This window comes from Mobula birostris, chromosome 14 (genome assembly GCF_030028105.1).
Source record: "Mobula birostris isolate sMobBir1 chromosome 14, sMobBir1.hap1, whole genome shotgun sequence".
Classification (NCBI taxonomy): domain Eukaryota; kingdom Metazoa; phylum Chordata; class Chondrichthyes; order Myliobatiformes; family Myliobatidae; genus Mobula; species Mobula birostris.
The window spans coordinates 3,903,884-3,917,370 of record NC_092383.1 but is presented as its reverse complement, the minus strand read 5'-3'; the positions used below and the strand labels follow the sequence as shown (position 1 = coordinate 3,917,370).

At 42.0% G+C, this 13,487-nt stretch overlaps 1 protein-coding gene across 1 annotated transcript in view; it reads right to left on the bottom strand.

Moving 5' to 3' along the window:
• Positions 1-12,692, bottom strand: part of LOC140209661 (eukaryotic translation initiation factor 3 subunit J-like) — a 44,047-nt gene extending 31,355 nt beyond the window's left edge. The window contains exons 1-3 of the mRNA XM_072278003.1: positions 12,586-12,692; positions 12,394-12,485; positions 116-164 (exon numbers count right to left, since the gene is read on the bottom strand). Of these exons, the coding sequence (XP_072134104.1) occupies positions 116-164; positions 12,394-12,485; positions 12,586-12,610 (166 nt within the window). The 5' untranslated portion in view covers positions 12,611-12,692. The remainder of the gene's footprint in view (positions 1-115; positions 165-12,393; positions 12,486-12,585) is intronic.
• Positions 12,693-13,487: the final 795 nt, after the last annotated feature.

The following is a 13,487-nucleotide window of genomic DNA, read 5'->3' as shown; positions in this document are numbered from 1 at the left end:
ATGGACGAGGTGGGCTGATATGGCCTAGTTTTGTATTGAATGATTTTCTGAACTTTTTAAAAACAAAATGCAGCTCCCCATCTAGTCATAATTATAAAGCAATCTTCATTCTTACCTGGCTTGACTGGTGGCTTCTTTTCCTCCTCATCATCGTCCCAGTTGTCCTATGGAAACAAACACAACTTAAAGAACTATTCTTTGATGCAACAACTTCCAGCCATAAATGTGACAAACTGTTCTGAGATGCTTTGCTGCACTTTATCAAATAAAATTTGACAATAACTCATACCAAAAACACCCGAGAATAGATGTAACTACAGCTTTGCACAGAGGGCAAATCTCTTCGAGAAACTGGGTCCCTTAAAGAAACATTAAATCTTTTAAATCCTTGAAAACTTTACCAGTAGCATATTATTAAGGCATTCAGCTCAGAAATCCAGAAAGTCACAGCTCAACCCTCAGTCAATGATCTGATCTCAAGACAGCCACTTTGCTGGGATTAGAGAGGAACAGACCATTTCCAGTCTTCTGCTAAAAGCTCAGTAAACTGTACGCAAGAACGTTAATGAGAACGGATTCAGACTTTTCTGTATCCTCTGGACATTCACACAAGAATTCACCACACCTGTTAAGACACTATAAGTCTTTCTGATCAGCAAAATGACTGTATGTGAACTGTGGTGTGGAAGTTGATAGAAACCTAATATTACATAGAACATAGAATAGTACAGCACAGTACAGGTCCTCCGGCCCACAATGTTGTGCCGACCCTCAAACCCTGCCTCCCATATAAGCCCCCAACTTAAGTTCCTCCATATACCTATCTAGTAGTCTCTTAAACTTCACTAGTGTATCTGCCTCCACCACTGACTCAGGCAGTGCATTCCACGCACCAATCACTCTCTGAGTAAAAAACCTTTCTCTAATATCCCCCTTGAACTTCCCACCCCTTACCTTAAAGCCATGTCATCTTGTACTGAGCAGTGGTGCCCTGGGGAAGAGGCGCTGGCTATCCACTCTATCTATTCCTCTTATTATCTTGTACACCTCTATCATGTCTCCTCTCGTCCTCCTTCTCTCCAGAGAGTAAAGCCCTAGCTCCCTTAATCTCTGATCATAATCCATACTCTCTAAACCAGGCAGCATCCTGGTAAACCTCCTCTGTACCCTTTCCAATGCTTCCACATCCTTCCTATAGTGAGGCAACCAGAACTGGACACAATACTCCAAGTGTGGCCTAACCAGAGTTTTATAGAGCTGCATCATTACATCGCGACTCTTCAACTTTATCCCTCGACTTATGAAAGCTAACACCCCATAAGCTTTCTTAACTACCCTATCCACCTGTGAGGCAACTTTCAGGGATCTGTGGACATGTACCCCAAGATCCCTCTGCTCCTCCACACTACCAAGTATCCTGCCATTTACCTTGTACTCTCCCTTGGAGTTTGTCCTTCCAAAGTGTACCACTTCACACTTCTCCGGGTTGAACTCCATCTGCCACTTCTCAGCCCACTTCTGCATTCTGTCAATGTCTCTCTGCAATCTTTGACAATCCTCTACACTATCTACAACACCACCAACCTTTGTGTCGTCTGCAAACTTGCCAACCCACCCTTCTACCCCCACATCCAGGTCGTTAATAAAAATCACGAGAAGTAGAGGTCCCAGAACAGATCCTTGTGGGACACCACTAGTCACAATCCTCCAATCTGAATGTACTCCCTCCACCACCACCCTCTGCCTTCTGCAGGCAAGCCAATTCTGAATCCACCTGGCCAAACTTCCCTGGATCCCATGCCTTCTAACTTACTGAATAAGCCTACCGTGTGGAACCTTGTCAAATGCCTTACTAAAATCCATATAGATCACATCCACTGCACTATCCTCATCTATATGCCTGGTCACCTCCTCAAAGAACTCTATCAGGCTTGTTAGACACGATCTGCCCTTCACAAAGCCATGCTGACTGTCCCTGATCAGACCATGATTCTCTAAATGCCCAGAGATCCTATCTCTAAGAATCTTTTCCAACAGCTTTCCCACCACAGACATAAGGCTCACTGGTCTATAATTACCCGGACTATCCCTACTACCTTTTTTGAACAAGGGGACAACATTCGCCTCCCTCCAATCCTCCAGTACCATTCCCGTGGATAACGAGAACATAAGTATCCTAGCCAGAGGCTCAGCAATCTCTTCCCTTGCCTCGTGGAGCAGCCTGGGGAATATTCCGTCAGGCCCCGAGGATTTATCTGTCCTAATGTATTTTAACAACTCCAACATCTCCTCTCCCTTAATATCAACATGCTCCAGAACATCAATCTCACTCATATTGTCCTCACCATCATCAAGTTCCCTCTCATTGATGAATACCAAAGAGAAGTATTCATTGAGGACCTCGCTCACTTCCACAGCCTCCAGGCATATCTTCCCACCTTTATCTCTAATCGGTCCTACCTTCACTCCTGTCATCCTTTTGTTCTTCACACAACTGAAGAATGCCTTGGGGTTTTCCTTTACCCTACTCGCCAAGGCCTTCTCATGCCCCCTTCTTGCTCTTCTCAGCCTCTTCTTAAGCTCTTCACTTGTCACCCATGGTTCCTTCACCCTACCATTCTTTATCTTCCTCACCGGGACAAATTTACCCCTAACATCCTGCAAAAGATCTCTAAACATCAACCGCATGAAAAAAAAAAGCATGCAAAATTTACAAAAGTCAATGTAGGATGGGTGTAGCAAAATTAAGGTATGGAAAAATACATTTATTTTGTGTCTAAAACTTTCATCAAGTCACTTTCGTCATTCAATGAAAAACAAAAAAAATTACCCATAATGGAAATCTGAAATAAAAACACAAAATGCTGGAAACATTCAGCGAATGAGGCAGCATCCACAAAAGGAAAATAAACATTTCAAGTAATTTGTTCACTCTGAAGAGACTTTTACCAGAAATGTTATGTTTCTATTTTCACAGATGCTCCCTGACCAACTGAGATTTTTCTCAGTTTTCACTTTGTCCTTCAATAAAGTCACAATTGTTGGTGACACCATAGTCACCAAGACAGGTAACAAATGCCATGCACCTCTGTTGCTTAATCTCATTCCCTAAAGCTGCTGAACTTTCATCACAATTCTTAAGAAGTTTAGGAACTTGGTAACATGAATATCAACCACTGAAGTCAGCAGAATGTATCAAAGCCCGAATGCAGGTGTGTATTAACAACTCCAACTGTCAATTACATGATAATTTGATCATTAGGTTAGGACTCACTGAATCTGCAACTTTCTTTACCAAGCCACACTTCCTGCCCTTTTAGAAAAATTAAATTTAACATACAGTTAAATAGGAAAATGTAGGACAATTTGAAAATAAAAGTTTGTTGGAAATTCTCCCATGTAGAAGTGAGGAGTAGGGAAATATGACACAGGGGAGCAAGGTGGTAGAATATCTGCATAACTTTGATGGCCAACATGCAATAGAAACAGGCAAAAGATATCAATTAAGTATGCCTTGGTAGATATTAATTTGAAGTACTGCTCTACTGTCAATCTCTATTGCCTCTCAAAATCATTAAATATGTAACTTCCTGCACCCTGCTCAATTTTCCCAGTTAGTGTTTGTCTCTTCCAATCAAGTATGCAAGTCCTATTGCATTACTAAAATGGGTCTCAAAGTCTAGCAGGCGAGAATTCTACCAAGTGATGGCATGGTTTACAGCGCCAGCATCCTGGGTTCAATTCTGCCACTGTCTGCAAGAAGTTTGTACATTCTCCCTATTGTCACATGAGTTTCTTCTGGGTGCACTGGTTTCCCACATTCCAAACACCTGTGGCTTGGTAGGTTACCTGGTCATGGGCGTAATCAGGTGGCACTGGTTTGTTGAGCTGGAAGAGTCTGTTTCTGTGCTGTAACTAGTCACCAATAACATTCTATATACATTGTGCTGAAGGCAATCAATACTCCCAATGCGATCTGGCTTAAACTGACATGGATAACCACACATCCAAGTGACTTAGAGCCTTCCTTTATCCACGTGTACATCTGCCATTTATTTAAAATGACCTGCATCTAAAAGTTTCACCAGCAATCACATCTTTTCCCAGATCTGCAATTTGCTCGCAGTGCTCCCCAAAGGCTTCCTTCCTGATCAGCTCCTTTTTTTTCTTTGTCATGTGCTTGCCATTGGAAAATTCTGCCAAAAATAGATCATCGGGCCTGGACTCAGTAGATATCTATGGCTGCCCAAAGGCTTCCTTCCTGATCAGCTCCTTTTTTTTCTTTGTCATGTGCTTGCCATTGGAAAATTCTGCCAAAAATAGATCATCGGGCCTGGACTCAGTAGATATCTATGGCTCCCCAATTCTGGCCACTTGCGTATCTGTAATTTTTATCCTTCCTACATTGGTGCTAGCATTGCTAGCAGACAAGCGCCTAATCTCTAAACTCCCCAAAATCTCTCCTTACTGCCTTAAGACTTTCCATAAAATCTCTCCTATTTCTTGGAGTAAGCCTTTGGTCACCTGCCTTAATATCGTATGTAATTTTAGGTTGACAATGGCCACGTGAGGCACACTGGGGCATTTTTCCTACATCAAATGAAATACGTAAATTCAAGGTGTTATCAGAATTTTCCCTATCATCCTTATCCAGAGTCCCAAAACTACCACATCAATCTCCATGTGATTCCATTAGTAACCAGTTCCCACCCTGCATTAACAACCTTGTACTTAACAAAATCCAACTTCTTTCTTATCTAACCCAAAGTCTGCTCTTCAATTAACCTATTGTGTAGCACTTTACCAGGGTTTTAACAATCATATATATAAAACATCACACAATATAAATATAACGGGCAACCCACTCAAAATGTTCAGTCTTGAAAAATTATCATACTACATAGAAACCATTAACAGATGCTGGTCTTTGCAAATCACATACCAGGTTTTTTTGTAATTTACTTTTTATTGAATTTCATCATCAAACAAACATTTCCATAACATGTATTCCCCCTTACCAGAATATATCTGCCCTCCTCATCTCCCATTTCGAATACTTTTTCAAAATTTAGCTTACTTGAGATGAGAACACCAACTCCTCTTCTATGTCCTGATTAAAAACAAATTAGTGAAGCCCATTCTCTTTAATTTTCCATGCTCATTATCACTTAAGTGAGTTTCCTGTAAATATACTACATGGGCTTGTTCTTTTTTCATTTTTGATAGAATTTTACTGCGCTTGACTGGATTCAACAGCCCATTGACATTAAAAGAAATGAATTTTACTTTGTCCTTAGCCATCTGTTAGTATATCATTGAAATTTGCAGAATATAACTTAATCGATCTACTCCCTGAACAAATAAGAGTCAAGAAACGCGAGTAATAAAAAAGGTAACGAAGGTGTGATTCCAAGGCTGGGGTCTCTAGATGACCCTGGGTTGGGCTAGAAGAAACGTCTAGCCGTGGAGGATAGCCCCTCCTACCTGTGGGTTGAGGGCCCCCGCTGCAGTACCTATAAAAGTAAGTAAAAAAAAACTATGTCCATTACACAGAAATGATTTCCCTGTGTATTCCTCCCATGTATATATTCTCATTTAGGTGGGGAAAAAGGAATGAATAAATGAATTTTTAAAAATTGAGTAATATAAAATCCACATTATAACACATATTTCTCGAGATAGGTATATCACCGTCTATTTTTGCTTCCGTTTAGTTTATCAGCACTTTTAAAGTTAGCCAAACCTTATGGCTCTTCTGGAGGAGGTGAGGGCTGCCCTCGGAGAACTGACAGTCTCTTCCTAATAGCCTTCTCTCATCCTGCTCCCGTCTCCTGCTTTCTAGGTTCTCTTACTATTTCTCAAGCAGCTCGGGACAACTGCTCAGCCAGACTTTCCCTTGGTTTGACCACACTAATGGACAGTGCTCTGTTGTTCATGTCTGTAGTCGCCTCCTCCACCGTCTGGTACAGTCACATCCCTTCTTGGTAAAATACCCTCAGTTTAGCAGGGTACAGGGTTTGGAATTTAATCTCTTCTTGCTTTAATATTCGTTTCGCTTCGGAATATTCCTTCCGTTTCTGTAGGACCGCCGGGGGGGGGGGGGGTAATCACGATCAACTTCCCATTCCAAAAAACCCTCTTCTTACCCCAGGCCCTTCGTAGAATCTCCACCTTGCTCTTGAATCAAAGGAATTTAAGTACTATTGAATGCAGTTTACTTCGTCTGTCTCTGGGAGGCCGCTGGACGAGCGAACAATGTGCTCTTTCAATTTCAATCTCCATAGTCTGGGGAACCTCCAGCGCTTCCCGCAGCAGCTTGTCTACAAAGTCCATCATCGACAATCCCTCCGCTCCTTCGGGAACATTATAAATCCTGATATTTTCAAAAGATCTTATACTTGATGGATTAACGGGGCAAATATGCTTTTTTCCGGAGGAACTGTTGATTTAAGCTGCTATACTGAACGATGACGTCACCGGAACCTCAGGTACCAGGTTTTAGCTAAATGAGGCATTTCAGCAGCAGCATTAGATCAAGCTATCATATCATGTGGGTATATTTTGAGAGCCTGAAAAGATTCAATGTTAGATCTCTGTGGAGAAGAGAGCAGTACTGTACACTTGGCTGGAGAATGTTAATACTCAATAATGAAAACGCATAAGTTAACAGTTACCCCTCATATCCCCTCTCATCTTCAATGCATGCCCTCTGGTATTTGACATTTCAACCCTGGGAAACAGATACTCTCTGTCCACTCTATCTACACCTCTCAATCCTATAAACCTCCGTCAGTTCTCCCCTAAGCCTCCGGTACTCCAGAGAAAACAACTTAAGTTTATCCAGCATCTTGTGATAGCACATGCTCTCTAAACAGACCGCATCCTGGTAAACCTCTTCTGCACCCTCTCCAAAGCTTCAACATCCTTCCTACAGTGGCACAACCAGAACTGTACACAATACCCCAGATGTGACCTAACCAGAGTTTTATAAAGTTGTAACGTAACCTCATGACTTTTAAACTCAATGCCTCAAATAATAAAAGCAACATCACAGATGCTGGAACTCTGAGATAAATTCTTTTGAATAAACATTGGAAATCTTCATCAAATTAGACAATAAGAGAGAGATCTTGATTACAACTGACCCATTCTGATTAACTGTCTTTTCATCAATTGAAACCTTCAAGTCTAACCAGGAAAAAATTTTGTAACCCATAAATACATCTTCACAAAGTCGCATCTAAACCAAAGTAGTATCTTGGATGAAAAAGCATTAGATTGTCTTACAAATCAGAAAATAGAAGTGAAGCTTAGACAAATTTCACGTCAAATTTCATTGATTCCACTTAATTGAGCTTTGCCATTCTTATCCTAACAACGGTTCCCAACCTGGGGTCCACTTACCCCTTGTTTAATGGTGTTAAGACCATAAGACGTAGGAGCAGAATTACACCATTTGGTCCATCGAATCTGCTCCACCATTTTATCATGGCTGATCCAATTTTCTTCTCAGCCCCAATCTCCTGCCTTCTCCCCATATCCATTCATGCCCTGATCAATCAAGCATCTAATCAACCTCTGCCTTAAATATACATAAAGACTTGGCCTTCACAGATCCACCACCCTCTGGCTAAAGAAATTCCTCATCATCTCCGTTCTAAAAGGATGCCCCTATATTCTGATGCTGTGTCCTCTGGTCTGAGACTCTCCCACCATAGGAAACATCCTCTCCATGTCCACTCTGTCAAGGCCTTTCACCATTTGATAGGTTTCAATGAGGTCACCTCTCATTCTTCTGAATTCCAGTGAATAGAGTCCCAAAACCATCACTCTTCATATGACAAGCCAATCAATCCTGGAATCATTTTTGTGAACCTCCTTTGAATCCTCTCCAGTTTCAGCACATCCTTTCTTTCTTTCTTTTTCAATCTTCTTATTAATTTCAAAATATAGAAACAAAACATAGCAATAATACAGATAATATGAGATGCATTGTTACATTTAAAGAAGAGTAATTTCAAAACCAAATAGTGAAAATTACCAAAACTCCCATACATGTAGAACTGATCACGGATAATATAAAGCAAAAAAGAGGTAAAAGAAAGAAAAAGAGAAAAAAATCAAGAAAAAAAAACCCATCCCAAAGAAAAAAAAACAACTAAACTAAACTAAGCACATCCTTTCTAAACCTACTTACAATACTCCAGGTGAGGCCTCACCCATCATTTATACAGTTTCAACAGACACACACACACACATTATATATATATATATATATATATATATATATATATATATAATTATATATATAGCTTTTATACTATTTTATATTGGTCCATGGCATAAAACCCCTAGGACCTACATGAATTTTAGCTTCTCAATTATATGGCATTCTATATAAAGCAGTACTTCAGAAACTTAAAAGAACGCTTTAGTCAATAAAATTCAAAATCAACCAGCGATTTGGACCCACTGGCCCATGTTGATGTTCGTGCTCTGCACGAGCTTCATCTCATCAGTATATCCCTTGATACATCTTAACCCCACCTCCCCAGCACTTCAGAATCAGGTTTAATATCACCAGCATGTTCTGAAATTTGTTGTTTTGAGGCAGCAGTACATTGCAATACATAATCATTAAAAACTATGAATTACTGTATTTTTTAAATTAAATAAGCACTGTATCTTTAGTTGATCTTTAAATGTATCGTTATTTGCCTCAACCATTTCATGTAATGAATGTCACGTGAACATAATCTGAAGGAATTTGTTCCAAAGATGTGTTAGTGAGTCAGAACAGGAATAAAACACCATAAATCTACAAAGGAAAATGAGGAAGCTTCAAAAACTCTCACTCTTTCATGTTCTTTCACCTCGTCTTACAATTGAGAAAACTGACAAGGGTGTTACCAGGACTGCAGGACCCGAGTTACAGGGAAAGACTGAATAGATTAAGACTTTATTCCCTGGAGTGTAGAAGAATAAGGAGAGATTTGATTGAGATATTCTAAATTATGAGGGGTATAGATAGGGGAAATGCAAGCAGGCTTTTTCCATTGGGGGTGGATGAGATTAGAACTAGAGGCTATAGGTCAAGTGTGAAAGGTGAAATATTTAAAGGGAACCTGAGGGGGAAGTTCTTCACTAGAGCAAGGGTTCCCAACCTGGAGTCCATGGACCCCTTGATTAACAGCAAGGCTCCATGGCATAAAAATTATTGGGAACCCACGACTTAAAGGGTGGTGAGAGCATGAAACAAGTTGTCAATGGAAGTTGTGAATGCAGTTTCAATTTCAAATTAAGAGAAATTTGGATAAGTACACGGATGGGAGCGGTATGGTCCAGGTGCGGGTTGATGGAACTTGGAAGAATAAGTTCAGCATGAACTAGATGGGCCAAAGGGCCTGTGCCTGTGCTGTGGCACTCTATGACTCTCTAATTCAAATTGCTCACACTATCACCAGTGACAAAATTTAGTCACAACCCAAATTCATAAGGATTAAATTTATGTACTTCATAGTTCAAATGAAAATAAAAGCAGGTTCTCAAAAATTAATTAACCCGAATCAGTAACCCCATATTTCTCTCTCCTCACCATCTGCCTGGCTGCTAAATGTTGTATCTTTACTTGAAACTTGTCAGATCTGCAGGACCTTTTCTGGTTTACATTTATTGTTTCACGCACTAATTATTGCATTTAATAAATTTCACTGTCATAATGACAGTGTGGAGTCCACTTCTGAATTACTAAATTCATTAACATGCACCATAAAAATTCAGCAGTTGGCTTGATGTCCTAGTCAACGTGATAACACAAAGCTTCAGTGGTTTATAATAGTGTAAGATTTAAGGAGTTAACTCAACACACTGATTTTGCTGACATTTAAAAACTTTTCAGCCTTGTTCTTGCATTCTGGACTATGAGAAAAGTTTTACTGAATGACTATCTGCCATTATTGTTTGACATGTCCATTGCTTTCACTGGGATTACAATGAAGGGAATTCAGCTCTAGGTGACACTGACTTTTATCAGCATGGCGTTTCCATTCAGCCAAAGCACTTACAGCTTGAATGTCAGAACTCTACAGATATAGCAGCTATGTTTCATCAGGAGTTTGAAGAGATTTAGTTTGTTAACTAAAACACTTGAAAACTTTTATTGATGTATGAACACATATATACTTATTACAATTGATCTACTTACTTTTTTCTTTCTAAATTATCATGTATTGCATGGAACAGCTGCTGCTAAGTTAACAAAGACGATGAAGCCCTCTATTCACATTTACACTGAACATCAAATTCAATCAGTAGTAAGGTACATCCAACATACAAAGATCAGGAAGTCTTCAATAGATTGATGCAATAAAATCCGCTGGCACAGTGTAAGATCTGGAATGTAGCATACAATATAGAAACTCCTCGATGAACCCCTAACCCCTCTCAAAATAAAAAAAAGTTCAACCCAAAGTAATTTGTAGCAAAATGGCCCAAACCAAGCTTTGGGGTGGCTTATTGATCTGCTCCAACGAATAGAATTCAACACATCTAGATGTGATTCAACAGTAAGGGGACTAACATGAAGCTTACTGGCAAATGTCATTTCTTAAACATTTTGAAATTGAACATAATAAATATTCCTTCATTATGTGCCATGTTATATGACATAGGCAATCATGGTCTTCCCATGACCATGATTGCTCTTGACAACTTTTTCTACAGAAGTTCTTTGCCATTGTCTTCTTCTGGGCAGTGTCTTTACAAGGCAGGTGACCCCAGTCACTATCAAAGATTGTCTGCCTGGTGTCAGTGGTCGCATAACTACTTGTGTTATGCACCAGCTGCTACTACAACCATCTACCAGCTGCTCCAAAGGCTTCACATAACGTTAATCGGGGGGGGGCGCTAAGCAGGTGCTACACCTTGCCCAAGGGTGACCTGCGGGCTGAAGGAGTGCCTTACACCTCCTTTGGCAAAGACGTATCTCCACTCCGCCACCCCAGAAAAAACATTACAGAAAAATTGTGCATGGAGAAACCTTGCTTCACCTTCCTTCTCCACTGCAATCTGTCAACCCCTCCCCGCTATATGCATTGAACTATATAAGAGTACAAGATCTATATAGCCCCAGAAGAGCATCACTGTGGGTCCACTGTAAGTTGTATGAAGGTGACAGGGAGATGCAATTACCAGTACTAATCAAAATGTACTCAGGCTACGTGATGTAAATAAAATATAACGTACATAGCCCACCATGTGCATTAAGCAAAAGAAGAAAGTTAATGGAAAACCCTAGTAAAATCAGCCACAAAGTTTTCCATAAAGATCAGTAAGCCATGATTTGTTGGGTCTTCCAGTGCAAGTGAGAGTTGCTAACATTCATTCCAAGGTGTAATAAAAGGTGCTGAGGGGTGTTGAAGTTCAGTGCAGTCACCACAAAGGCTCTGTGGGGAAGGACACAGTCTCGGGCCCTGCTGCCACTGAGGGGTTGGATCCTATATTATTGCCCCTCAAATGCTTCATGGATGCATTGTTTTTGGAGGAAAGGTGAGTGGCATTTATACGTTGCAACAGAATGTATTGAATTTTTTTTTTATTTATTGACATACAGCACAGAGTAGACCCCTCCAGTCCTTCGAGCCACGCTGTCCAGCAATCCCCCAATTTAACCCTCGCCTAACCATGGGACAATTTGCAATGATCAATTGACCTGCCAACTGGTACACCTTTGGACTGTGGGAAGGAGTGGCAGAAAATGAACATACTGTAAAGTGCTGTGCTAAGCACTACACTATCATGCTGCTTGATTAAAGCATATTACTATATATTATGAATAAAGTATATTTTTGGTAGCAAAATCAATTATTTATATTCAGTGTCTTAAACACAGTAAACAGACAATTCAGTTAAAAAATGATAAAATTGTTGATTTCAAGGGAAATGGAGAGGGAGGGGTGTGAACGCCAAGCTGTAGGACATAACTGAAACAAGAAGGAGATCAGGAGCAGAGATCTATTGCAGTTGTAAGACCAGAAGTTACTAAGGCAGATAGTAAAAAGGAGACCAAGGATCCAACTGTGGAGGAGGGGTAGGACTGCCTGGGACAGTGGGGGGGGGGGGGGCGGACAACACACGACGTGTCCATAACTTCACGGTGAATAGTGGCGCAGAGACAAGGACGTCGAAGTCGTCGTTTCTTCCCACCGGTTCTGAAACGCACCCGAGGCCCAGAGCCAGGGAGATAAAGTGGGTGGGGGCAGCAGAGGAGTGGCCTGGGCAGCAGCCAGGGGCTCTGGAAGTTTCTACTCCGAGCCTGAGCCTGGGCTAGAGACTGGCCGGAGACGGGGTTCCCGTTCGGCCCGGAAGCTCCAGCCGCTCAGCCCCGGCCTTTACCTTCACGTCCTCATCCTCGTCCTCGCCTTCCCATCTGTCTACGATCACCGGCTTCCTCAGCGAGTCCTCCTGCGTTCCGAAATCCACCGTCTCTGCAAGAGATAAGAAGCTGGCGGTTAGAGGGACACTAGAGCGGGGTCGCACCGCACCGCCCCGCCGCCACCAAACCCGAGATACAAAACCCGCACTCACCCCAGTCGTCGGGCTCCGCCATCATCACAGCTGCCGCCTGCCGCCGCCACCGCTTGCTCAGTCACGCCGAGGGACTGTGGGATGCCGGAGGTCTGGGGTTTCTGGGATCTTGGAGGATCGGAGCTGGGAGGACTACGCGGTCCTCCCAGCTCCGGTGCTGTACCATGCCTGCCGGGAGCAGGAGCAGTCCGCCAGTGGAACAGCACAGCCGTTCGGCCCGGCGTTGGCGTGTAACATTATTTACACCGTCATAGCCAGATTACAAACCCAGCACCCGAGTGCCCTCATTACCATCTCAGGTGACTTCAACCAGGTTACCATGGCTAGAACACTGCCCAACTTCACGCAGTATGTCAGCTGTACAACCAGAGGGAAGGGGACTCTGGATTTGATGGACGCTAACGTTGACGATGCATACAACTCCTCTCCCCTCCCCACACTGGGAAGGTCAGATCACAACCTGGTGCATCTAAAACCCTGCTACGTGCCTCTGGTGAAGAGTAAACCTGCAACCTCGGGGACAGCGATGAAATGGTCGGAGGAGGCTTATGAGGTGCTCCAGGGTTGTTTTGAGGTGACAGACTGGCAGGCACTCTGTGAGCCACATGGAGAGGATATTGATGGGCTCACAGAATGCATCACTGATTACATCAACCTCTGTGTGGACTGCAATGTTCCAACAAGAACTGTCCTTCGTTATTCAAGTAACAAGCCATGGGTGACAAAGGACATTTAGGACATCCTGAACGCTAAAAAGAGGGCAGAACACTTGTTCTGGAGCAGAATTATCTGCAGCTTAATGTGAAAAAGACTAAGGAGCTGGTGGTAGACCTGAGGAGAGCTAAGGTACCAGTGACCCCTGTTTCCATCCAGGGGGTCAGTGTGGACATGGTGGAGGATTA